Source organism: Tachysurus vachellii, chromosome 26, assembly GCF_030014155.1.
Source record: "Tachysurus vachellii isolate PV-2020 chromosome 26, HZAU_Pvac_v1, whole genome shotgun sequence".
Taxonomy (NCBI): Eukaryota; Metazoa; Chordata; class Actinopteri; order Siluriformes; family Bagridae; genus Tachysurus; species Tachysurus vachellii.
The window spans coordinates 10,511,327-10,538,792 of record NC_083485.1 but is presented as its reverse complement, the minus strand read 5'-3'; the positions used below and the strand labels follow the sequence as shown (position 1 = coordinate 10,538,792).

At 40.0% G+C, this 27,466-nt stretch overlaps 2 protein-coding genes across 3 annotated transcripts; one reads left to right on the top strand and one right to left on the bottom strand.

Moving 5' to 3' along the window:
* The first annotated feature begins 40 nt into the window (after positions 1-40).
* On the top strand, positions 41-22,593 carry gusb (glucuronidase, beta). Of its 2 annotated transcripts, XM_060863607.1 has the most exons (13): positions 41-335; positions 1,118-1,303; positions 1,556-1,737; positions 1,945-2,087; positions 2,416-2,603; positions 2,787-2,930; positions 3,389-3,567; positions 3,649-3,795; positions 4,958-5,042; positions 6,969-7,145; positions 7,545-7,680; positions 9,068-9,178; positions 22,559-22,593. In XM_060863607.1, the coding sequence occupies exons 1-13, from the start codon at positions 138-140 to the stop codon at positions 22,576-22,578; spliced, it is 1,896 nt and encodes a 631-aa protein (XP_060719590.1). In that variant the 5' UTR covers positions 41-137; the 3' UTR covers positions 22,579-22,593. The 2 variants fall into 2 exon arrangements, with proteins under 2 accessions (XP_060719590.1, XP_060719589.1); XM_060863606.1 differs by lacking the exon at positions 22,559-22,593 and having other exon boundaries at positions 9,068-9,268.
* vkorc1l1 (vitamin K epoxide reductase complex, subunit 1-like 1) lies at positions 15,921-27,461 on the bottom strand. Its single transcript, XM_060863608.1, has 3 exons — positions 27,167-27,461; positions 20,528-20,637; positions 15,921-17,727 (listed from the first exon to the last, which is right to left on the bottom strand). Exons 1-3 carry the CDS (start codon positions 27,355-27,357, stop codon positions 17,507-17,509), a joined length of 522 nt encoding a protein of 173 aa, XP_060719591.1. The 5' UTR covers positions 27,358-27,461; the 3' UTR covers positions 15,921-17,506.
* Positions 27,462-27,466: the final 5 nt, after the last annotated feature.

The following is a 27,466-nucleotide window of genomic DNA, read 5'->3' as shown; positions in this document are numbered from 1 at the left end:
TCATGTGGGGCGCTCGTCACGTGGTCCATGCGTCACGTGGTCCGTGTGTCATGTGAAATGTAGCGGAAGCGGAGTGGAAAACGCACAGTGTCAATGTACAGAACATCTCTGCAACACTCAAGCAAAAAGTGTTGAAAATGTGGCTGGTACGTTTAGTGTGTGTTGCTGCTGTGTGGACATTGTGCGTGTCAGCAGACGGTGGGATTCTGTTCCCCCAGGAGTCTCTGTCCCGGGAGCTGAAGGTGCTGAACGGACTGTGGACCTTCAGAGCTGATTTCTCTCCCAACAGGAACCAGGGTTTCGATCAGTTTTGGTTCAAACGTCCTTTATCAGAGGTAAATAGGTGCAATGGTGAGGGACGATATGACAGAATATTATTACATCACGATATTTCACCATATGACAAAGTGTTATAGTTATTGGGGTGGAGTATTGTCAAAAAGTGTTGGGTTAGCATTGCAGAAAAAAAGAAAGAAAGAAAGAAAATAATTGAATTAATTGCCAAGAATATATTTATTTATTTATTTGGTAGTAAAGGTGTGCAAACTTTTTTCATGTATCCATGTTGGTGTAGCAAGGCTCTATCACCTGGAATGTACCAAGTTTTTGCACCAGGGTTCCTGGTTTGATCCTGAAATTGCTATGCCGAGACAATTCTGTTCTGCTTATGAGAAAAATTTCCAGCATTTGGCAGACGCTCTTATATCCAGAGTGACTTACATTATCTCATTTTTTTTTATACAACTGAGCAATTACGGGTTAAGGGCCTTGCTCAGGGGCCCAACAGTGACAGCTTGGTGGACCCGGGATGGAACTCACAACCTTCCGATTGGTAGCCCAACACCTTCACCAGAAGGCTACCACATCCCCAAAACATTTCAATTACGTTTCCAGCATTTAGCAGAAGCCCTTATATCCAGAGCGACTTACATTATCTCATTTTTATACAGCTTTTGTTGGTATCCCAACACCTTCACCATTAAGGCTACCAAATGTTGCAGCACGTCATCACAGAATTCATTGCAAAAGGTGTTAAATTAAGTCGGCAAATTGTTTAGCTTGAGCATTGTGGACTAATTCTCACTGTGTCCTTGTATGTGTTTGTGTCAAACTCCAGTCTGGTCCTGTCATTGACATGCCAGTACCCTCCAGCTTCAACGATTTAACTCAGGACCCTAAACTGAGAGATTTCATCGGCTGGGTGTGGTACGAGAGGGAAGCGTGGATCCCTCAGCGCTGGCTTCAGAACAAGGACACAAGGATTATGCTCAGAGTTGGAAGTGCTCACTACTATGCAGTGGTTGTAAGTTCTTTTCTTTGAAGACAAGTCTCTTGTTGTAGGACTCGCATACAAAATCATTTTGAAGTCCTTTGAAGGGTGATAATTATTTTGGAAATGCAGCCATCGTTTGTTTAAACAAACAGAGGGTATTTATTATAATGAAGCTTTAATTATTCATGCAAAAAGTAAAACTCTTTCTTGTAGCTAATACAAAATCAGAAAACAGGTTTCATTACTATTCAGTAAAAGATAGCAAATTTTTTATGTTGCCAGTGGGTGAACGGGGTCAAGGTGATGGAGCATGAGGGCGGCCATCTTCCCTTTGAAGCGAATATCAGTGATGCGGTCCGGATGGATGCGAGTATGCCATGTCGTATCACCATCGCTGTTAATAACACACTGGACCTGCACACTCTTCCACCGGGAACCATCCAGTACATGAATGATCCTGCGCGGTAAGAGCTGTGCACTTTACACTATTACACTAAGACCTCTGATTTTAACATGACAAAAATCATTTGTGTATAGATTGGATATTTTTGGATATAGAGCGCCATCTGGGTACCAGTACGGCACCGAACCTCTCGTTATTTCCCGGCATGAACACGCTACATGAACAGCACACACTCATGCTAAACATTCTCTTATTTTTCTCTTGCCAGATATCCTGCAGGTTACTTCGTTCAAAACACCAACTTTGATTTCTTTAACTATGCGGGAATACATCGCTCTGTGTTACTGTACACAACGCCACAGGTGTACATCGATGACATCACTGTGACTACTTCCTTCTTAGACAGTACTGGTCAGTGGTATCAATGTTTTCATCTTGTATCAACTTTGATTTGTAAAGCAAAGTATAATCATAACAATTTTCTGAGGGTTTCCTCTGGGTTTTCTGGTTTCCTTGCCCATGTCAAAGACATGAGTTTTAGGCTGATTAGCATCTCAAAATTTTTCCTGGTGTGTGTTTTGTGCCCTGTGATGGGTAGTCCTGCCCTGTTCCCTGGGTACTCTGGGATAGGCTTGAGGCTCCCTGCGACGCTGTGTAGGATAAGAGCTTCAGCAAATGGTTGGAAGATTGGATGGATTGTTCACAAAATGAGCAGATGATTGATTGTGTTTGTTTGTAGGGTTTGTGAAATACAACGTGACACCAGGGGGCAGTGCCAATCCCTCTGTGAAGGTCACTCTTATGGATAAAGACAAGCGATGTGTGGCCAATGCTAACGGAACCCTTGGAGTTCTCAAAGTGCCCGAAGTCAACCTGTGGTGGCCGTATCTGATGAGCCAGAACCCAGGATACTTGTACTCCATGGAGGTGAGAGAAAGTGTGTGATTTTGTGGTTTAGAAACTGGCTGTAGCATCTGCATCTGCATCGAGTATCGACGTTTTAATAAATGTGATTCATTATGAATGAATACAGTCGCATTAATGTAGCAGATGCCTCAGTGAGCACTTTTAGATGTTTGACATGGATTGGATTATCCGTGGGTCACACAGGTTCAGCTCAAAGCGGAGAGCGGTGATGTGGATTACTACACGCTGCCGGTGGGTATTCGCACCGTCAGTGTCACCAATACACAGTTCCTCATTAACAACAAGCCCTTCTACTTCCACGGAGTCAATAAGCACGAGGATTCAGACGTGAGTACCACTAGAGGGCAGCAAAGTCATTTTATTACAACCTTTTGAGCTGGTCTAAACTATTTAGTGTGTTTTAAGTGAATCAGTAATCTGGGTCTCTGATTGTTTGGTGATAAAATGACATACTATGTACGATAGTCCATGAATTATAGAAGGATAGAATCATTTCAAACAGAACACTGCATTAAGTGTCCAACCTTCCTCACTTCCTTGTGTACTCACACTGTTTATACGACACAACGTTGTAGAATAGTGCATACGAGGATGCAGCTTTTGGGTACTCCAAAATGAATGCTTTTTTTTTCTTTCTTCTAAGCCCACGTTATACCAGATGCCAAAAAGCATGTGCTGCTTCTAATACACTCTCGTTTTAATAAAAATGGATGATGAACAATTATTGCAGCTCCAAAAACTAGTAGCTGCAGTTAATCCTGTAAACGTTTCGTCTTGTGCTGTAGATTCGAGGAAAGGGATTTGACTGGCCTCTCATCGTGAAAGATTTCAACCTGATGAAGTGGTTAGGAGCAAACTCGTTCCGTACTAGTCACTACCCGTATGCTGAGGAGATCCTGCAGATGGCCGACCGCCATGGCATCGTGGTTATAGACGAGTCCCCCGGAGTGGGCATCAAAGACATGTAAGATGTAACAAGCTGTGTTGAGTACGACATGACTGAGGTGTTGATTTGTTTAATTGTAACTATTCACTTCCTCCGCAGACGCAGTTTCGATAATACATCACTGGCCCATCACCTTGTCGTCATGAAGGAGCTGCTGAGGCGGGATAAGAACCATCCCTCTGTGGTCATGTGGTCTGTAGCCAACGAGCCAGCGGCTGAGATGCCTCCTGCAGGCTTCTATTTCAAGTATGAATACATATTTAGCGTAATAAGAACATCGACTAATTTTATTTGATGTTATTTCAGTCACACTCTTCTACTTAAGACATATATTGTTTACAGTTCCACAATATAACATCCTTTTTTTAAGGAATGTTTTTTTACATCATCTTGTATTTCATTCTTTTTCGCTCAAGTTGTACAAAGACAGCGAATTACATCAAATCAGATACCGAGCAGCATTCAGAAAAGATCCCAAATAGATTTATTCATGCTAGTTATTGATATTCTTCTTCATAGGATATTATTAGTTTATAAAGGTGGTTTAGGTGGTTTATAATAACTACAGATTTTTTATAACATATTATACAAAGGATTATAAAGCATATTAATAATCATATATATATATATATATATATCACTTTTCAGAGTCAATTTTCCAGATGTTTCCCCCATTTCCTGTCGTCTTTGTTGCCTTGAGGCTGGTGAACCACTTGGATAATGATTTAAATGAGCTGAATCAAAACATTTCCTTGAACAGGCAAATGTATCCGCTCTTTATCCTTTAAACCTGAACCCTCACTTCCTGTCATAGAAAGGCTTGTGGAAGGATTTTGGCTTGAGTTCAAACTTCTTGATTAGTTTCCGCTGAGCATGTGAAAGGTGTTAAATTCTTCTGGGCGAAAGAAGTGTGTGTGATTTGTGGACAGCATTTCTGTAATGTGTGTACGTGTCCCTGTGTGTGTGCGTGTCCTTCATCTTTTCATCTTCACATTCATACAGCTAAGGAATGAAGCTTACTGTAGTAAACCTTCTTTATTTTGTGTGTGTGTGTGTGTGTGTGTGTGTGTGTGTGGATCCAGTTCGGGTTGAGTGACTACAGGAATGCATTCAGATCAGATGTTAACACGTTACGTCTCTTATTCAGACACAACATTAAACAGGTAGAGCTCAAATACCAGCACAATCACAGGCCACCCTGTCAGGATTATTCCTTCTCCCAAGCAGCCAAATCAAAAAGTCATTCAGTCTTCATTGGCGTGACATTACGGCTAAAAACGAGTGGTTCCTGTTCTGATCTGCTAGCTTAACGCTAGTGTGAAAATGCTTTATAGACAAAATGCATTCGTTTGCTTCTTATAAAGCCAGCTTAAACCCTAAGTGCAACAATCTTCTTTTGCCTCTGCAGACAACTGATAACATACACAAAATCTTTGGATCCGACGCGTCCGGTGACCTTCATCACAGACAGTAACTATGCCAGAGACCAAGGAGTGAGTCTGATTTGTCGCTTATTATTTTACATCAGCTCTTGCTTCTGTCTTTTCTGGTCATTTATATGAATATACTTATGACCTTTGTATTCTCTGACTCTGTCTATGACTCTAAGAACGAACGTGAGATAGAAACCTACTACAGTCACACACAAGTGTGTGTTCATGGATGTGCTGAATTGCTTTTCTGCTCAGCGTGGTTATACAGAGTGGTTAATCGAATTAGCCTTCGTGTCAGCATAAATCAGCATGTCCGTTGTCCTCTTACTGTCAAGGCTTGTTAGACCACACCATTCTGTGTTAGAGGCTAGAGACTGTTATGTGTAAAAATCCCAGAAGAGCAGCAGTTTCTGAAATGCTCAAAACCAGCCTGTCTGACACCATGACCACGTCAAAGTCACAGAGATTGCATGAGTTGCTCATTTTGATGATGAAACCAATGAACTGTGCAGCTACCACGTGATTGGCTGATTGAATAATTACATAAAGAAGCAGGTGTGTATTGAGTGTTCTTAGTTTATGGTAAAGTGACCATAATGTATGCACAGTATTATGTCTACAGACACGATGTATTTGTGTTCACTGCTAATAGAAATGCCAGCACAGTTTCACTTCCTCATGCCAGAGCTGACCAAGTCTGAAACGGCACACTTGGTATCACGTCTGTCAACATGCCCGCAAGCCACTTCAGGAACTCTAATAAGCTAATTGCTATGGTTAGCAATCCTGCTTATTTGAGTTTGTGTATATTGATTTTTCTGTGTATTTTCTAAAGACGTCTATAAACAGCTCAGCTTTTTAAAACCGCTTCTTTTTAAAAGTGCTGAGATCATGTGGTCTCGTCCAGACAGCATCGTTTACTCTACCATAAGACGATAGTTGTTATATAGCAACGATTACAACAAGGAGAATCCAGAGCAAATATTAACTTACTCAAGCCTTTCAATCTTTTTTTTTAAAGCTTCTGGGTCATTTCTAGGTCGTACTACATTAACGCTAAAGGGAGCTTTTCTCTAGAAACTGAATCATGTGGTTTAATAAGATGTTTGATGGAGAGCTCGTTGAAGTTATATTAACGTTGGCTTTTTTTTTTATTGTTCATAAAGTTATTACAGTGTAATTGACTTAAAAGTCGAATAGCTTGAATTGGTTCAGTCTAAAACAGTCTAAATACAACTCATTTGAACCCTTTTGTCCTGACTATCTATGGCTATGAGGCAAGGAAGGAATAATTAATTGTGCGATTTTGTTGGATGATATGATGATATGATCAGCACGAGTATGTAGCGTGATAAGATGAGGTTGGCTGGCAGAATGCATCTCAGAGGATGGTTGGTTCTCAAAAGATGGCTGGTTTGTCGGAATTTGCAGGAATTTCCCTTTGTATTTTAACAATCTGTCTATATTATGACTGGCTTGGGTTTTATGGCTAGAAGTTTCAGGAAGAAACAAGGATTTATTTACCTTAAGATGTCCTTTATATTAAAATGTAAGGACGTGTCTTTAATTTCATTTTAGTACAAATACAACTTGCAAAACATACACAGGTTTACAGAATGTTTACTGTATACAGTCATGGCCAAAATTGTTGGCACCCCTAAAGTTTTTCCAGAAAACTAAGTATTTCTCACAGAAAAGTATTGCAATTACACATGTTTTGCTATTCACATGTTTATTTCCTTTGTGTGTATTGAAACAACACAAAAAAAAACAAAAGGAAAAAGCAAATTTGACAATTTCACACAAAACAACAAAAATGAGCCAGACAAAATTATTGGCACCCTTTCAATATTGTGGATAAATAAGTTTGTTTTCAAGCATGTGTATAGCAAAACGTGTAATTGCAATACATTTCTGTGAGAAATACTTAGTTTTCTGGAAAAATTTCAGGGGTGCCAACACTTTTGGCCATGACTGTATTTTCAGGCTCCCTACGTAGATGTGATCTGTGTGAACAGCTACTTCTCCTGGTACCATGACCCTGGGCATCTCGAGGTCATCTCCATCCAGCTGCGCACTCAATTTGACGACTGGTACGGAAAATACAAGAAACCCATCATACAGAGCGAGTACGGAGCAGACGCTGTAGCAGGCCTACACAATGTGAGTAACGATTCTGTTGTGCAGGACGAAAGCGAGTACGTAGCGGCTCAGGGGAAACCCTCAAGATGGTGAAATTAATACATGTAGTTCTGAATATTATAGACCTTCCTGAAATAAAATGCGTCTTGAAATCTATAGATTAAAAGTTTATATATTAAAAGATTTTATTTAGCTGGTGTCTGTGTTGATTGTTTCTCTATTATTAAAAGCTAGCAAGGTTTTAGTCACGTTCAGGTTGACCTAGTTTTAGCACATTAACATCTGATTTCTTACATAACATGATTTTTACAAGAAGTTAAATAAAACGTTTCGAGGCGTTCTGGTGAAATGTGTGTGTATAGTTTGTTAAGCTGTTCCAGGTAGATATCGCCTTGTATATATATATATGTTTTCCCCTAGGATCCTCCGTCGATGTTTACGGAGGAGTACCAGAAAACCGTCCTGCAGAACTACCACAGAGTGTTTGATCAGAAGAGGAAGGACTTTGTCGTAGGAGAACTCATCTGGAACTTCGCTGACTTCATGACAGCTCAGGGTAAAAAAATAAATAAAAATAAAACCATTTCCTTTTATACCGATTAGTGATTATTATTATTATTAGCTGTCGTAGTTCTAGAACATGGACTACTTCCTCATAGAAATGTGACTGGACTGGTTCTTGTTTCAGAGGCTCTCGGAGTGTAAGTGGAGAAATAATTTGATCTGCCTGGAGGCTGAGTGAGATTCTCAGCAGGTTAAATGAGTGACACGGTTAGGATCTTAGTCACACGGATATTTAGTAGAAAAGTAGTAGAGCGTGTTGAAATGAGCAATTTAGCAACTGCATGAATCCAAATAAGAGCAGTATCACGTAGACAGTGAAATTTAGCACACCACACCCACACACACCACACTCACACACACCACACACCACACACACACACACACACACACATAGCTGCTGTAAAATAAGTGATAAAACAAACATGTTTCAGGAACATTCCACAACATTAAACATGAAATGGTACTTGGCTGAGTCTAGAGACCATGAGGACTGGGATCCTGAGGGATGCATCTGAAAATGTAGTGTGTGTGAAATGAGCAGAAAATAAATCTGTTGGGGGGCACGGTGGCTTAGTGGTTAGCACGTTCGCCTCACACCTCCAGGGTTGGGGGTTCGATTCCCGCCTCCGCCTTGTGTGTGGAGTTTGCATGTTCTCCCTGTGCCTTGGGGGTTTCCTCCGGGTACTCCGGTTTCCTCCCCCGGTCCAAAGACATGCATGGTAGGTTGATTGTATCTCTGGAAAATTGTCCGTAGTGTGTGATTGCGTGAGTGAATGAGTGTGTGTGTGTGTGCCCTGCGATGGGTTGGCACTCCGTCCAGGGTGTATCCTGCCTTGATGCCTGATGATGTCTGAGATAGGCACAGGCTCCCCGTGACCCGGGGTAGTTCGGAGTGAGAATAAATCTGTTTCTTTAACACACTGCTCTGGGTCGCAGGGGGTTTAAATTAGGTGATCCTTCTTTCTTTTATTTTTCGTTATTCTTTTGTTTGTTTTCTTTCCTTATTTTTTTTCTTTTTTTTTATTCTTTTGTTCTTCATTTGTTATTTCATTTGTTCTTTCTTTCTTTTCTTCTTTCTAACATGCATTTGTTTGTTCTTTTGTTAGTTATTTTTTCTTTCTTCTTTTGTTCTTCATTTCTTCTTTCTTTCGTTCCTGCTTTAAATTATCCAACAGAATTTTGTCAGATATAGTAAAGACTGGTACAAATAACAGTAAAACGTTTGCTCCATACTGTATATTCCTCAGATACAGGAATATTTGGCACTCAGCAGATACAGATAGCGATGATGTTGCACCCCTAATGTTCGCACGCCGCTATGTTTATAACAGGATTAAATCTGTTTTATTCCTCAGCTAAGCCCCTTTCTCTCTCTGCAGGTATCACTCGTGTGACAGGCAACAAGAAGGGTGTGTTCACCCGGCAGCGGCAGCCTAAAGCAGGAGCTTTCCTTCTGAAAGAGCGCTACTGGAGGATCGCCAACGAAACAGGTGCCCTGTCCACATGGACTAAATACCCCTGTCTGTGAAGACTCCACCCTGGCTGCCGTGTGTGTGTGTGTGTGTGTGTGTGTGTGTGTGTGTGTGTGTGTGTGTGAGAGAGAGAGGGAGAGAGTGTGTGAGAGAGAGAGGGAGAGAGAGTGTGTGTGGGGGTGGGGGTGAGAGAGTGTGTGTGTGTGTGTGTGTGAGAGAGAGTGTGGGGGTGAGAGAGTGTGTGTGTGTGTGTGTGAGAGAAAGTGTGTGTGTGTGTGTGTGTGAGAGAGAGAAAGTGTGTGTGTGTGTGTGTGAGAGAGTGTGTGTGTGTGAGAGAAAGTGTGTGTGTGTGTGTGAGAGAGAGGGTGTGGGGGTGTGTGTGTGTGTGTGAGAGAGAGGGTGTGGGGGTGTGTGTGTGTGTGTGTGTGTGTGTGTGTGTGTGTGTGTGTGTGTGTGAGAGAGGGTGTGGGGGTGTGTGTGTGTGTGTGTGTGTGTGTGAGAGAGGGTGTGGGGGTGTGTGTGTGTGTGTGAGAGAGGGTGTGGGGGTGTGTGTGTGTGTGTGTGTGTGTGTGAGAGAGGGTGTGGGTGTGTGTGTGTGTGTGTGTGTGAACAAATACAAGCTGTGAAAACGAGTCAAAATATTTCAGTGGTGCCTTATGCTTATGTCAACAAGTTAAATATCAGATTTCTGTTTCTGATTCTCTGCTAATTCAGGAAGAATTTACATGTTTAACATGGTTTATAATACAGACAGAAAGCACTTCATCTTACCGAGCACATATCAGCAGGAATGTCAGGAATGTTGTAGGAGTTAACGTAGGAGGTTAATAACACTAGTGCTGCTCAAACAGTGCCACGTTCCTCACGCTGGATCTACAGAGAAACTACACAGCCGCACTGTATGTTCTGTTCTCATCACATCCTCAGGTCCCAGAATCCAAGTTCAGTCTCCTAACATGCATGTGATGAGCGTTCATCACTGTAGCATCAACAAAGTGCGTGATCTCAAACCGGCAGTTCGGTTCCTCTAATAATGTTTTAGATTCACATTTACATTTTGCTTTCAGTGCCAAAATAAGACATTTTATCTGTTAAGACTATGAACAATGTTATTTCATTGCATTCGGTTATAAGCGTTTCAGTTCTTTGTTTTTTTTTTTTTTTTTTCCTGCCAATCCAGACATTCCATCCTTGTTCCCGACCCTGAAAGCAACTCCTTCTGCTTTATTATTAAAAGAAAAAAACACGCAAATAAATGCATACATGCATATTTGCCAGTGCTGTTCAGTGTGTGAGAATATTGTGCTATGTTTTATTGCCTGTGCTGTAAAATTGAGATTGTACACAATTATTTCCATCTGCACATATAATTTACATTCAAACACATTCTGGAAAACAAAAACCATTTAAGCCTGCTGGACTCTTCCGTATGGAACACGTTCCTTGCTAACGAGTGAAGACACTGTATGTCACTAGGCTGGTTTACTAACCAGTTACTCACTAAGTGGCTTGATATTCTTTTGTTTGGTTTGTCTTTGGACCAGGATTTACTAGTAGTCCTGCTTTTATTTGACCTTTGGATGAAATGACCGTATTATTAAATGAAACGATAAAGTTGGGCGTAAGCTTGGGAAGAATTCGGTGGGAAAAAACCAAAGTGCAAGACCTTTGAGGCTTACAGACTGTTTTTATGTGTATCAATTATATACAGGGTTTCTGCATGGTTTAATCAGTCAAATTTAAGGCTTTTTAAGACCTTTTTATGACCATTATGATTTGAATTTATGACCTACACGAATTACGATAAATAACTTCAGTCATTAAAATTCCTTTCAAAAGTCTTTATTATTGACTTTCATTGAAAGTAACAAGTTTTATTATTTAAAGAGTGACGGATCGCCTGCACCCGCTGCAGGCCTTTTACAGCAACGATATGCTTTTCCGACTTTGCATGCGACTTCAAGGCTTTTATGCCTAAACTAGACAGCTCCAACGTCTTCTTACACAGAGTGCAATAGGCTTGATACCGATTGTTAGCGACCGTCTTCGAGCCACAGATCGTTAAAGGTACATTTTCCCATTGTGATAGCCAGGATGATTTCAATTAAACTAAGCAGTGACTCAGTATGATACAGTATGTTCGGAGTTCGCGCGGGTTTCTGTGAAAGTCCTTCCGACAAGTCTGTATGCTGCTGCATGGACCTTGTAGTTCTGGAACGCTGTGATACCAGTGTGATACCACCCAGATTCCTCATACAGAACTACAACAGGCGAAACAAATGAATGCCATTGCCGCCGCGAGCGCATTTTGATTGAAGAACAAATTAATGGACGAGCATATCAATATAAGACGTGGCTAAATGTTTTTTATGACCTTGTATGGAAAATCCGGACGTTTTTATGTCTTTTTATGGCCTTAAATTCTTGTTAAATTTATGACTTTTTATGACCCTGCGGAAACCCTGTATATAAATGGCTTTTTAAAAACCAATGGTGTTTACCCTTTTTATAATCCAGTCTGCTTCATATGGATTTAAACGTTGGCTTTAATTTACTTTTAGATTTGCATGAAAACTTTCTTGGGGGTTTTGTTTTATGTAAGAAAATGTGACACCTAACAAATTTGTACAACTTCAAAATCCTTTTTCCCTTTCAATAAAAATCCATTTCCTGTATGTGATTTCATTTCATTTCCATCATTTCCCCCAGCATCGTGTACTGACACGAATACGTCTCACCCTAATTTTCATTCCCCATGAACTCCAGCTGAAATAAGAAGATAGCAAACTCTCGCCCATGTCTTACATGATGGGAATATATAATATATTCTGAAGAACTAGAGGCAAATACAACACTGGGGGGGAAAAAAAGGACTCATCGACTAATAACCTAACAAATCATTTACTTGTTGGATCCTATAATAAATGTCTAGATAGGAAAAATACCTTTTTTTTTTTTTTTGGTCCTGTGGTTTTTCCCTCAGCTATAAATGAGCTCTAACAGATCATGTTTTTTATCCTGTGCTGTGACATGGTTTAATAAATCTTTAATCACTTAACCACACTCCATAAATATTTTAATACACAAATGGCTAATAAAACATATTTTCTTGCATCAGAACATCACAGGCTAATGAATGCACCCTTATTAATCATTAAAACATTTCAGATTTTGCATGGCAGGAGCTGGCTCCAGATCATCTACTTACAAACGTCACGACTGAACAAGAGAGAGCACAAAGAGAAGCGATAGCTGAGGGAATGTTTTAATGTTAGACCAGTTCCACATAAAGACACTGTACTGTCGCTGTTCAGTCTGGGCTTCTCCTTCACATATTTTAATCCGTTTAATCCAAATCTTCTCCGCCGTCATCCTTCGTTCCTTGTCGTTCCTCGTCCCTGTTTCCGTTTTGATTTAAAACATTTATTTCTTGGATTTCGAATAAAACCTGGACACAAACGTCTTCCACAAGATCTTCCCAGATTTCTGTCTCAGGAATCATGAAATCTACCCACCGTCTCTTCTCTCTTAAATATATGACAAAGTTAAGTTAAGGTTCTGTACACAGTTTCCTCCAAGATGGATTAGTTGGATTGTGCCTGCCATATCCTAGCGAATTCGGCACACAAATCCTTATCGTAGATTGACAGTGACATGCTTCCTAAACATGGACGTGAACGTTCTCCTGACCAAAAAAATCCAAAAGACGTACACAGCTCAAGATGACAAACGAAAAGGTAATGGGATAAAAGGAGTAGGGTAAAAACGTATAAAAGCATATGGGTTGTTTTTGTGTGTGTGTTTATATGGCAGGGTATATAATCACCCAGAGAAGAATCTAATACTGAATGTATAAGAGAACACTGTAGTTATTCTTAACTGCCCCTCAGGAAGTTTCATCTAACGAAGCACAAACAGAAGGCACTTTTATTGAAGTATAAACCGGATGCGACTTTCTCACTTTTGGCGTGGTCCATCATAACATTATCGTTATATATTAAATATCTCAGGAGGAAACGCTGTGTATGCACGCAGGCTCATAATAGCCTAGGATATGCGAAAACCCTTTGGGGAAGTCGTGGCCTAATGGTTAGAGAATCTGACTCCTAACCCTAAGGTTGTAGGTTCGAGTTGTAGGCCACGACTGAGGTGCCCTTGAGCAAGGCACCGAACCCCCCAACTGCTCCTCGGGTGCCACAGCATAAATGGCTGGCCACTGCTCCAGGTGTGTGTTCACGGTGTGTGTTCACGGTGTGTGTTCACGGTGTGTGTTCACGGTGTGTGTTCACGGTGTGTGTTCACGGTGTGTGTGTGTGTTCACTGTTGTGTGTCACGCCGACAAATTCGATTGCACTCTACATATTCGATTTTTTTTTTTTAGCCGTGTTGATTTTCCCGTAAGTGACACAGAATACGTATAGTAAAGAGCTCGGGATAAGAACGAATGCAAGAAAGTCATCGTTTCACGTTTGGAGTATGAAGTACATTCTATTCAATTCCTCGATGTTTATTCAAGAACAGGGTGGGTTTTACGTCTGGTTTTGCTGACTGCTGGAAAATCTTCAAAGACAAGGACAAGGTTCAGGGACTCACAATGACATAGTTACTAGATAGCGGCAAGAGACAACTAACCTTACGGTTAAGCGAATATTCAGAATATTTTGTGATTGTATATGGCATCGTCAAAAAAAAAAAATAACTTAGACAAACCACCAACATCCAACCAATCAGGACAATATGGTATCTGTACTTTCCTGTAGATTCTGAAAGCTTCATCACTTAGTGTATTGGATTTGTTTTAGTTTCATTCATTCATTCATTCATCTTCTACCGCTTATCCGAACTACCTCGGGTCACGGGGAGCCTGTGCCTATCTCAGGCGTCATTGGGCATCAAGGCAGGATACACCCTGGACGGAGTGCCAACCCATCGCAGGGCACACACACACTCTCATTCACTCACGCAATCACACACTAGGGACAATTTTCCAGAGATGCCAATCAACCTACCATGCATGTCTTTGGACCAGGGGAGGAAACTGGAGTACCCGGAGGAAACCCCGAGGCACGGGGAGAACATGCAAACTCCACACACACACACAAGGTGGAGGCGGGAATCGAACCCCGACCCTGGAGGTGTGAGGCAAACGTGCTAACCACTAAGCCACCGTGCCCCCCTGTTTTGGTTTCCAAACCGGCAAATTCTCTGACTAGACCTTTGACAGTTCTAGACTATTATTGAAAGTTCCTGAAAGTAGGAACATAAAAGTTTTATCAGGTTTGCGTGAATATGGTACAAATATGACTTGGCTGAAGAGCAAATAAGCTTCATCAAGCATTCAGTTCAACAGCAGGCTACTAACAGGACCACACACACCACACCAAACCAAAACACACTATGCATCTATACATGACATTCTTGTCACTGAGAGACATTAAGTTAGAAAATTAGGAACGGGGCTAAGCAGAACCGCTTGCTTATTTTCTCGGTCTTTCTCGGACAATACAAAGAATTCGAAGGGGAAGACTTGAGGGGAAACACTGAGAGGTAGAAGCTGGAAATGTTCAGTAAAACAAGGTCTACCAAACTATGTTGAGGTGGGACGTTAACTTCAAAACTAGAACTTCAAAAGTGTGCTTGTTTCTAGTCAGAGTACCAATAGCAAAATCACCACCTTGTGACCCTGAGCCCATGTGTGTAGCCTATAAAAGGTCACATCATGCAACATCACAGTCATCTTCTGTTCACCACTCCAATGAATAAAGTTAAATTGTCTAGGACCAGAGGGCACCTTCGACAAGAACATACAGAACCTCGACCTTATGACATCATTATGCGTCACTGTGTGAATATTGAGGACTAGTCACTAGTCATTTTTTCTCTTATGCTGCATGGGAAAGACGCATCGGTGCACGACTGGCTAAACGAGTGCGTTTCTCGGGCATTGCCATTCTTGCGGATAACACTGAGGCACATCTATCAACCCCAGTCAGGACACTGGGATCGATCCCAACACACTGGCATTTTTGTAAAGGTGTAGACACGCAATGAATTTTTGGTGCTACGGTTCAGCAACAACCTCCTCTTACTGGTTGCCATCGGACAAAGCATGTCTCCAACTGCCATTCAACGTGACATGACAGTATTCAAGATGGCCATCACCATCAGTTATGACTCAGATCAATGAGCGCACAGCAGAACAAATCTCCTTCCCCAAAAAAGGCTGTCAAGCATTATGCAGACGTTCTAGCCAGCTATATGGTCATGTGACCAACTGTTGAAAACACCATAGTATCAGAGTTTCAGTCAGCATTATGCTGTCATTATTAAAAAGAACTTAAGAGCACTGTCTATTATTTAGTGGCAGTGTGCAAGCAAGAGATGTTAAAACCCCTCGTGATGACTGATATATGGCTGCTAATAGTTCCAAATAAAATGTAAGTAAGTAGAAACGAAGGCCGTGGTAAGGTTAGTCGTGCCGTTTCGGTCATTCGTGGTGAAAAGAATTGCTAGCGGACAGGTGTGAAGAGGTGCAGACTTTTTATAAGGTTACACGTACGGAGTCGCCGTCTCAAGGCCACAACTTTGCTAGCATTAGCTCATCTGGTTCCAAATTAAACCTTGCTGGAGAGCACAGAACCACAGTTACGTATGTGACTTACAGTCTTCATAGAGCAGTGTGAATGGGTAACAGACTTAACACCATTATTGCCGAAGTACATAGACGTAACTAGAGTAAAAGTGGCAACTGATACCCGACTTTAAAGCATGTGTATCTTTATACAAGGGCCTTGAATACGTATGATGAGATTAGTGACAGTTGAAGAAAACAATGTATATCGTTGAAGGTTTTGAAGGTGGGCGGGAAAAGCTGAAAAACACAATAATGCACAAGAAACAGGGGACACAATGAAATACTTTTAAAGTACAACACATTTCAAGTCAAGGACAAAAAAAAAAAAAAAAAAAAAAAAAAAAAGGAAATTTTAGGCACATTATTCTCTAGTGAATGTTACTGTGTGTACAGGAATGCTGACATACAAGAGTATTTACAACAGAGTACAGAAAAGGGAGCTTGTCTGAAGAGCTGTCTCAGCAGGGTCGAAGAGAGAAGAACGCGCCGCGCTGCAGACGCCTTCACCACTTAGCCTTTTCACCACCGTGGACTCCGAGTCCCCTCCTAAACAAACACAATGCCTGGACTAGGACTAGCGTAGAACTTACCCCTTTCTTATGTTTAATTTAAACAAACGATGACTAAACTTAACAAACTGAACAGATGCCTATTAAATCGCTACAATGAGTAAAAAACTGGAATGTGAGAGCTCGGTGCAGATCTACAACACAACTGTAAGGTGGAACCATCTCAAGTCAAACATGTTTTGTTTTTACTTGTCAGACATAAGGTTGCTTTACTTTGTTGTTGTATTTTGTTTTTTTTTTTTTTAAACAATAAAACAAAAACCGTCCAAGTAACTAACACAATATCTACCTAGAGACCTGCAGGATAAAACAAAATTGTAGATGATATAATGATTTTGATCTCTTAAAGACACCATCTCACAATTGTCTCAGTTTAAAATTAGTGGTCTTACTCAAAGAAAGAACGAAAAGGAAGAAAGAAAAGAAAAAAGAAAAAAAAAAAAAAAAGATAGAGAGGAAAAAAAGAGAGAAAAAAAAATAAAAAAAATTACTGTAAACAAAATTACAATTTATTTGTTTAACAATTTCTATCCTTTTTAGGTCTTTTAATGGAATTACCTCTGTGAACTGTACATAAACCTCATGATCATGCACTTTTATTCACTTAAAAAGGTCATAATTCAGTTGATGTACCGTTCTACAAAGGAATGAGATTTCTCCACTGGATTCAAGTAAGCACCATGCGACAGGCTTGTTCCTTTTCTACACTCGTCCTGTTCGCTTTGTTCTTCGCTTCACTTCCTCTGTCCGGACTCGGAGCTGTTTCTCTGCAAGTGCTTTGACGGCGCTAATACTAGACCCATCCCTCGTGAGCGAGAACCAAAAACCAAAAAAAAAAAGAAAAGAAAGAAAAAAATAAAAAATGAAAAAATAACACCACCCCTGAACAGCCCCCAATTATTTTTCCTGATTAAATCCTTCCTCTGTCAACACGAATGAACTTGTGATCTGTGGCTCTAGGATTTTAATTCTCTTCAGATTGGGTATTTTCTTCCTCTTTTTTTTTTTTTTTAAACTCAGAATAGACACTGGTTTGAAAGAAAGGTCTCCTGATGGCAAGTCAAATGTTCGGAGGTCACGTTTCTCTTTTCTTTCTTTTTTTTTTTTCCTTTTTATCCTTGTATTTCTGTTTTTTCTTTCCTTTTAGTCCCGCTTTAGTTGTTGCTTCCAGGCCTCGTTCAAGTAGACCAGCCTCTTGTAATTAAGCACGAGTAGAATGAAGTTCAGTGCATATGTGGTAATGCAGATGATGCAGAAGTCTTTCAGGACAAAGTAGAGGATGTAGGCCAGGTACATCGATCCTATCACTGAGACGATGGACGTGGTCATGAGAATCAGGGCGGCCATCGCGCTCACGGTCAAGCCTAAAGGACACACACGCGGGCTGGTTAATGACATCAGAAAACAAACACTGGAATGTTAAGACTGTCAAATACTCATTTTATCTGATCCCAAGAGCAGGAACATTTTGAGCTCCATGCTTGTGCTTCAGGTCTTAACACAAAGACCTAAAAGTTAAAGCATCTGATGTTCAGTTGATTGAAATTTTTTAAATGATTTATTTCTTTTCCACATTGTGTTTCTTTTTTTAAGGCGTCCTATTAAAAACATCAATAGCAAGTATTAAAATGATTCTTCGAAGAAAACTGCTAATCTACCTCTATTTAAATGTATTTTAAAAACAGACTTAGGCGAATTCTTTTCAGCTTTTTATTTCAGCCATTTGGAGACATCCCCCCGCAAAAAAACAGTCTATCAAAGATATTTCAAAAATACACGCAGCACTTTATTATAATAACATTATCGATCCTGCACTAAGACTACTTTATTAGTTCATACGGTAAGTAAATATTTAATCACAGCACAAAAAAAAGGGGGGAATGAAATTGTTCCAGAGTGAAAACGTCCGCGGAGAAACATCGGCATGCTGGTAGAGGGAAGATGTGACCTTTCTCCAAGTGGCACTACCATGACACAAGTACACACAAGCCCTTTGCATTCTCTTCTCTCCTTTAAGGTCAATCTATTCATAGATGCAAAACTGCAATAAGGACAAAGGGACTAACGGAATGCGAGCGCACAAAGAGCCGAGGAGAGACGGAGCTAAAGCGTTGGAGTGATACAGCGTTAGAGTTTAGAGCATTTCCCATAAATTGGGGGGGGGGATCAAAAATAAAAAAAAAAGTTTTATTAAAAAAAAGTTTATTAAAACTGAAATTCATCAATAAATGTTTCCAGGTGAATGTACCTTCTGTTGGACGGATATTATTAAAAACCTGGACATAACAGGTTATTAGAAGGAAACAAGCTCTATTTAAATATATTGAAATAAGAACGCTAATGGTAACATACACGTTTGTATGGTTGTGACGTGCAGTGAAACGTTTTATTGACTGTCCGAATAAAATATGTTAAACAGAATACACAATGAAATGAAACAATAAAAATGAGATAGAAGCAGATAAAATAAAGTGTACAGTGGAAAAATAAATAGATTAAATGTACGGCGCTAGTAGTGTCGGATGACCGTATGACTGAAGTGCGTGTCTGTAATGTATGTATGATTATTAATAGCCATATGTTGTATAGATAAAGAGGAACGGAAATTTTGAGTTAGTTTTTTTTCTGCGATGTTACGCATTTCATACTGGGTGGAAATTATGTAAGATTGGACTTGTTCGTGTTTTTATCCCACACCCCCTTTTACAATTTCCTGTCGACGGGGAACAATAACTGAAAATGTGGATTTATTCAGCCTGTATAATGCATTCGCTATCGATCTGTGGTAAATCAAACTGCTGAGACGATCCGTGAGAATGTGCTGCGTGTCGTGTTTTGGTGTGTGATGTTAGACGAGATGAGATCCGGTGGAACTCATGGTCCTATCAGCTGGTCACGGAAACCTTACATGTGGGAGAGTCTGAGTCAGCGAATGCCACGAGCTCTCAGGGGAAGAAGGAGAAAGAAACAGAGTAAAAATAGAGATGTGACAGAAAAACGACGTGAGATGTGAGTCATTTAACTCGAACTGAAGTCCAGGAGGCAGACGACGATACCGTTTCCACCGGTTTCATGCCGACTACGGAATGAGGTTTGATTTGAGAACTGTGTGGTTTAAACCCTTAACTATTTAAGCAGTATTTTGGTGAAATCTTTTCACATAATTATAACCAGGCCAAATATGTCAAAAGATCATGTTCGTTGTAGCGACAATAAGAAATGCATCCCACCCTTCCATCTGTGGTTCAGTTTGCTGTGCCAAGATATTAAACTCCACATATGAAGTTTCCTAGTTGGGATCTTCAGCCATCTAAATGCTGCACCTTCAGGATGTCCAACAGTGAACTCTCTCTTAACAGAGTTCTCCGTCTGCATGGCAGGAAAATGAGACGTTTGAAGGAAAACAGGCCTAAGTAAAGATGACATCCGATTAAGCAGCTTTAGCAATCACTATGGATTTGTGATTGGGGTTATTTACAAGATTATACAAGATATTTATTTAATTAATTTTCATTCAGAACAGAAATAAAATTCTCACAATGATAACTCAGTGTTTCATGACCCCTGTTTAGTTAATACTGCTTTTTATATCACGATATCCTGGTCTGGTTATGTGAAGCCTCGGGCATGAACTAAACCAAAAAAAACTGCAAGCTGTATTTATTTAAAGCATCAATCTGTTTTCATTATAATTTGCTGCTTGCAGAATCGCCCAGAATTCCCGCCTCTTCTTCACAAACTTAGTCGTAGAAGTTATCTAACGTCATCTTTTCCTTTAGCAAGAAACAAGAAGTGGTATGTTTAAGGCAGAAATATAGGCCCACTGGAAAAATGTTTGAGTTTAGGCGATACCTTCTTGATAACGGATAACTTTTGTTGCATGTTGATGGCGACTCCATCATGAGGGGTGTCTACACTAGACCCTGAGTAGAGAACTCTTGATTAGTTCATTCCCCCAAGACTGACATAATTAAAACGGTGTCATTTCATGCTGGTAGGAGGCCAGATTTCTTGATTTTATTATAAGAATTGTAGTGAGAAGAATCTGTTTCTGGATCAGTATAAAGGGTAAATCCAGCAAATGTCTAAAAAGTGAACGATACTATAGAGTCCTTGGCTGCCCTTCAAAAAACAAACAAAGGCATGCTGAGGTCAATTACTTACCTAATAACAGCTGAAAGACATAAAACAACAGTCCGTAGACACTGTTTGGCTGATTTATTGCACTGTTGTTACCAAAGATGGACCCCAACAAACCGAATCCTCGACCCCATCTACAGGAAAAAAAAGAGAAAAACACATGGACAGGTTTACGTGGTTTATAATGGAAATTAAAAAGACAGTCCTCATTTTATTTAAAGTTTAATATCAATGCCTTCTCTATTTGGAGCACAAAGAACAGCAAAGAAATCTGTGGCCTGAATAATAAGTCACAAGATGATGAAAGAGGCAGTAAAATGTAATAATCAAAGTGGAACAGAGCTTCCCCTTGAGCAAGCCGAACGTCACCTTTAGCCCTAATAACGTCATCCGAGATGAATAAAGGGAAACTTTGGGCACGAGAAACTCTCGAGAGCATCGCATTTAGCACTCACAAGGATTATAAAGCGACCTGAGCAGCAGAAAGCGGTGCTTCGGAGGGCTTTAATCTTACCTGATATTGTCAATGTGTGGAGGCATGTGATGGAGCAAGTACACATGTTCCTGCTCCCCTCTCTGATACACAAATCATGCCACTGCATCGATAAAGATGGACTTCAAGCACTGGTCTTCCTTTAGTCCCAAATCTGTATAGTATATTATTACCTGAGGAACAGCTGCCCAGATATAATGTGTGGGATAAGAAGAACTCATGAAAAGTAGGTTTAACTACAAGGGAAAGGTTTTCTCTTGGTATGTAACATACTTCATGGTGGTGTGATTTTGCTACAGCACCAACAGTGGCAATGAAAAGCACAAACTGATGTCCTGAGAAAGCTCACTACTTTTTTTTCCCCCTCTCTTAAATAATGCAGAGTTTGTGTCCTGGTGATGGCACGGCTTAGTATAAGGGGCTCTGGGATATCGTCATTTCTTTTATCTCCAGGCAAAGGAAAAGTTTCACACCTGGAGTTTAGAATAAGAGTTACCTGTGGTTATGAAACCTGCTCTGAATCAGAGTTAGCAGCACTACTGAAGCCTTAACCCTGTACTACTGTGCAAAAACACGTACAGTGTGAAACGATAGTGTTAGAACGTTAGGCCTAGGTGTGCAGCAGCAGAAACCCAATGAGAACGTCTCATACCGTGTCCTTCGTACAGTCAAAGAAAATCTGCAAAGATTCCAAATTGTCAAACGCTGACAAAAAATACGTAGCAAAGAGGAGACGGTTTTATTTTTATAGCTACGGGTAACGGATAAGTCTGTTCGGGACTAACCCGATGATACAGTCCGAAATATTAATTGGGATATAAGGCAGCTGGACATCAACAAACTTAACTATGCATCAAACTTAAAGAAGGATTACAAAAGAGAGGTGTGGAGACAAACAGCCTCGACATATAAACTGCTTCTCACAGGCATTTGTGGAGCTGACTTGTACACCTGTGGGTTAAATCCTAAAACGAGATGTAGAAGGAGAAGGAGGAGCAATAAAGACACCTACACATAAGAAGGTTCACTTCCACGTGGTAACAAACGTGACAATACTGAACACCTACTGACCCTTGTTCTAAATGAGAGCAAAGACCTCGATCACATATATCTCCATTCTTTTTAAGTATCATCTTTGTACACTGTAATATGAATAAAGTCTGTCAATTAAAAAGAAAGAAAGAAGGAAAGAAAGAAGGAAAGAAAGAAAGAAAGAAAGAAAGAAAGAAAGAAAGAAAGAAAGAAAGAAAAAAAAAAACTAACTGCTGCAACCTACAAATTCTTGATGCAAAACAAAATTTCTCTGAGTGCTCTGGGTTGAGATCAGGATTAAGACAAAGATGTAAACGTCCTATTTGTAAATTCGGTGTAAAATCCCAAAAGACGTTGTTCCCAGTAGAGCAAGATGCAGAATGTTCAACATTTCCAGACCATGATCTGATGTTATATCTTACACAATCATCCTAAGTGTTTGCTTAATCAATCCAAAGAAGAAGAAATAACTGATAATAAACCAACTTTCAGCTACTCAGCTTTTTACCCAAATATCTGCCCTGCTATAGAAAGCGGCCTCCTTTGGTGATGATCTGCTGACAGACACTGGAATGGAAACCACAGAGCAGCAGTTCAACAAATGTTTGTTGACAATGTTTATTAACACAAACAGCAAACCAGCTCAGCGGGAACATGTGAAGACTTCTGTATTGTCTGTCTGTCTATCTGTCTGTCTGTCAAATAAAAAAGAACATGCAAAAAAATCTTCTAAGTCATCAGCTCTTCACAAATAAAAATCACAAGCCGATACGTGCAAGCCAAGACAAACAGTCCACAGATCACACACATCAAAAACACGGACCATGAGAGTTTGGGGTGAAAAGATATATACAGTCGAATGCAAAAGTTTAGGAACCCCTGACAACTATGCTCTGCAAACATCAATCCTAACTGAACTGGAGATGTTTTGTAAGGAGGAATGGTCCAAAATACATTCATCCAGAATCCAGACACTCATTACAGGCTATAGGAAGCGTCTAGAGGCTGTTATTTCTGCTAAAGGTGGCTCTACTAAATATCGGTGATTTTTCTGTTGGGGTGCCCAAATTTATGCACCTGTCTAATTTGGTTTTGATGCATATTGTGCATTTTCTGTTAATCCAATAAACCTCATTTCACTACTAAAATATTACTGTGTCTTTCAGTTATTTGATAGATCATAATGAAATTGCTGATCAAAACACCCAAATATTTATAAATGAAAATCATGGAAATTTTCAGGGATTCCTAAACTTTTGCATACGACTGTATTTAGATGAACTGTGGTTTAAGTGAGTGGGAAACTAAAATAATAAGTGAATCGTATTCCTGCGTCTGTACCATACGGTGAAATCTCATTACGCAACCTGTAACATCATCACTGGTTAGTTTTCTGCTTGAATTGTTCTCGTGCTTACGATCAACTGCAGCAGTTTCAATTTAAAACTACACATCCCAGATAAAGCTTAACGGAAAAAAAAACCCAGTATGCACGTTGTAGGATTCTGCAATAATAGAAGATAAAATCCAACAAACGATTATATCAATCAGCCTCAGTGATATTCAGTAAAAGGCGATTTGACAGGTTTGGGTGTGGGAAATAGTGCCTTCAATATTCTGTCAGTTTTTATAAATAACATCTTGTAGTAATAATGGTTTGTAGTGTCTTTATTATGTAGCGCAGCCAAACATAAGGAATTAACGGTCAGCATCAATAATAAACACTCTCTGTGTTTCTTTCTTGTTAACGTGTCATGGAGAGGAGCGAATGGAGCTTACGTGCTGTACCGACTTCTTCATCCTTTAAATAGAAGATGTGATAAAACACAGGCTGAGCTGGTTAAACAGGTGACTTCACCAACGGTTCGTTTCCAGCTTCCTTATTATTTAAACAAACTCATTAATAAGCGATTCGGATTCTTTTCTCTGCAACACTATTGTGGGAGACTCTCTAAAAGACTCGGCTACTGCGTTTTATTAGTAGCTCTATTTCATTCCTCCTTCTTTACTACACTTGCAATCGCCCCCTACGCCCCCTACTTGCGATTGCCCCCTACTTTTTTCTGTGAGAGAAAAAAAAACTGCTGTCTGATCGAAACTCGCACTTTTCCTTTCCTACGATTTTTTTTAATTGACACACTTCACTAGATTTAATATGTTTTGCTCGAACATTACTCTACCCTGCAGGATGAAATACACACCGACAAATACGTCTTACATAAAACAGCAGCTTCTTATTTGAAAAAGAAAATATAAATACAACATAAATAAATACAATAAATGCAAAATTGGACAGATATTTAAATTAAAAAAATAAATTGCAATCTAGTATCATTTTTCTTGCAAGATACATTTAAAAATATAATTAGAAAGGAAAAAAAATCAATAACAAACACAAATTTGCTGTATAAATTTACCATAAATGATTGCTTGTTACAAAATCACATTTGGATTTTTTTTTTTTTGCGATATTCAATCCAGCGTTTTCTGCTCATATTAGTCTGATACACTAACATAACAAATAGGTTCCATCTTTAGTTCATTTATCAAGTTCTCCTTGCACATGGACATATGTAGTATTCTAACTAACCAAGGACTTGGTCAAGGACTAACCAGTGATGCAGAATCAAAAAACCTCCAGCTTGGATTAGATAAAAAGCCTCTCTCTTGCCATCCTTACACAATCGTCCCACAGCCATCCAGACGAACCTTTACCCGAGATACCATTAAGTGAAATACACAGCAGTGAGAGTCTCGCATGCCAGGGCATAATGACGACATAAATAAAATAGACTTGGTAAGCTGATCTGTGGAAGTGAATCTGAAGTGAAAGGTTAGTCGTGATCTTTCCCGTTACATTGCGGCCCACCATTTATTTTGCTTTGCAAAACGGTCGCTACATCAGTGACTCTCAGATCTAACCGAGCATCTCTTCTAATTTCCACATGTGGATACAAGTTTGAATAAAAAACGAAACAGGTCTTGAGAGCTGAGCCTGGCCTGCTGAAATGAAGCTGAGTTTACTTTTGCTGTTCAAAGTGATCCTGATATCAGAGACGATATCTGATACCGATCTGATCACGGCAGTAATCAAGCAACTCTCTACAACCGTTCCGGTGGGAGGGATGGTGTGTGTCGTGTCACGGCGTAAAATACTGACACAAACTGTCTCATACTAAGGCACTGGTGAATTTTCATATCCGAGTTCATTTTCTATCACAGCAGATCTTACAATAGTGCATGCTACATTTCAAATGATGGGATTACATTAGCATGACTGTGCTAACATGTTCTAATTTTTATAGTAACAAATAATTCATAGGAATTTGTATGGCAGATCCTCCACATAAAGATAGACAGATTTTGAATTTGTGATCTTTTAATCATTGGCATATTGCTGAGGTATAAGAAAAATAAAACACTTTGCTGTGATTGGAAAAATAATTCACTTTGAAGTGTTTGGTCCCATTCAAATTGAACCTGTCATTGATTATTTTCCTATAACAGCATGCCACATTGTGTTTTCTTCTCTACTCAAATCATGTCACCTTCACACCTCTGCTGTCTTTAAAATAATTAAAAGAATAATAAATCTTCGAACGAAAGCTTGGCTGGGTTACCGTCAGGAGGTCATCGAGCACTCAGGTTCAGATTTGAGCGTGACTCAGACCTAGACATCGTATCAAAGATGCGATCAGTGAACCCTTGCTTCGTTTCTCAACAGCCTGCGTTTAGAGATCAGACTACAGCCGAGAACATTCACTACACACTGGGTTGAATCAATACATACAACAGTTCATCTACAGGTGATACGATTGAGCCAGTATGTAAACCTTCATCTATCCATAACACAAGGTTGTAAAGCTGAAAGTGACAGCCTGAACATGTCTGTCAGATAGAGGGCTGTCCTCTGATTGTTAATATCAGCTGTAAGTAAAAACCCTCCTCAGTTCCACGTAGGTAAATTACTCGCAAATGAAAATATATCTGTGTCAAATCTAATGCTGAACACATTTCAAGGTGTTTTGGCAAGAAAGAATTTTGTACTCGAATTACAGACTAATCAACGTCTTTATTATACTTTTATAAACAGGAATTTCAGACCCACCAGGTACGACAATAAATAAATAAATATCCACTGTGTGGAAACGCCTTAGAAACAGAACCCTAGTCAGTCTAACATCTTGCTAACATTAGCAACGCCTAGCAGTTTTATAGAAGCGGTTTAACTAATTAATTAACAGAAAATATAATACAGGATCCAAAAATAAACTACAACCCGGTTAATAAAAAACTGTTGTGTATATTTAGAGCCTTTAGAGTCTTATCTCTCTGCTACAGTTTAAGTGGCTAGGTAGCTAGGTTTAGTGGCTAGGTAGCTAGGCTAAGTGGCTAGGTGGCTAGGCTAAGTGGCTAGGTAGCTAGCGGCTAGGCATAGATATCTATACATATCTATGTATGTATGTATGTATGTATGTATATATACACATATATGTATGTATACATGTATGTATATATCTATGGCGGCTAGGTAGCTAGGCTAGGTAGCTGGGCTAAGTGGCTAGGTAGCTATGCTAAAAGGCTAGGTAGCTAGCGGCTAGGTGGCTAGTTAAATTACAGTTCTACACAAACTCCTTCCAGCAATTAAAATCTGTTTAGTCTACAGCCACAATAGCGACTGCTACAAGGTCAAAAAAACACAAACTCTCTCATGTTGTTATTTGTATCCCTGTCCCCTATCCCGAATACTTATTAATAGCTATCAATGCTAGCTAGACTTTAGCACATATTCCTTAACTGTTAGTTCGCTCCATTCAACTTACTCAAGTCGTGTTATTTACACGTTGCAACGAAATACTAAATGGTTTAATAGTAATAATAAAAACAGCAATACACAGTTATGTGTCATACTGACTTAACTGGGTGGCTAACACACAGACAGGTCACTATACTGGTCCACATTAAGCGACTTCACTTGGACTGGTGAACCCATTAAACACATGCCCATTGTACTCCCCAGTTACTGACTGATAATATACACATTAAAGCAGCAGCACTACCGGACTCTTCTGATTCAATGCTATAAAAGTAGGCGGGTTTTGTGGAGGTAGCCGATTAGCTTAGCTTCATTCACTTACCTTGAGCCGAACACTTTGGAACAGCTTATAGAGTTGCTCAAGTCACACATGGCCTGATAGTTGGCATCCCGGGATTTCTCCCTTTCCACGTGAAACGCGTACATGGACAGCAGTATTCCTAAGAGGCAAACGAGGAACCTGGCTATTCTTTCCCATCGAGGGGTGGACACTCTTAAGACGGGCGCCGCCATGTTTTTTCCCGGCCTTGCTCGTACACGCAGCCTTCTCCGACCATTGGGCCCGCGGGAGCGGAGACGTGGAAGAGCGTCGGTGCGCGCCACAGCGGCAGGGGCGTGTCCG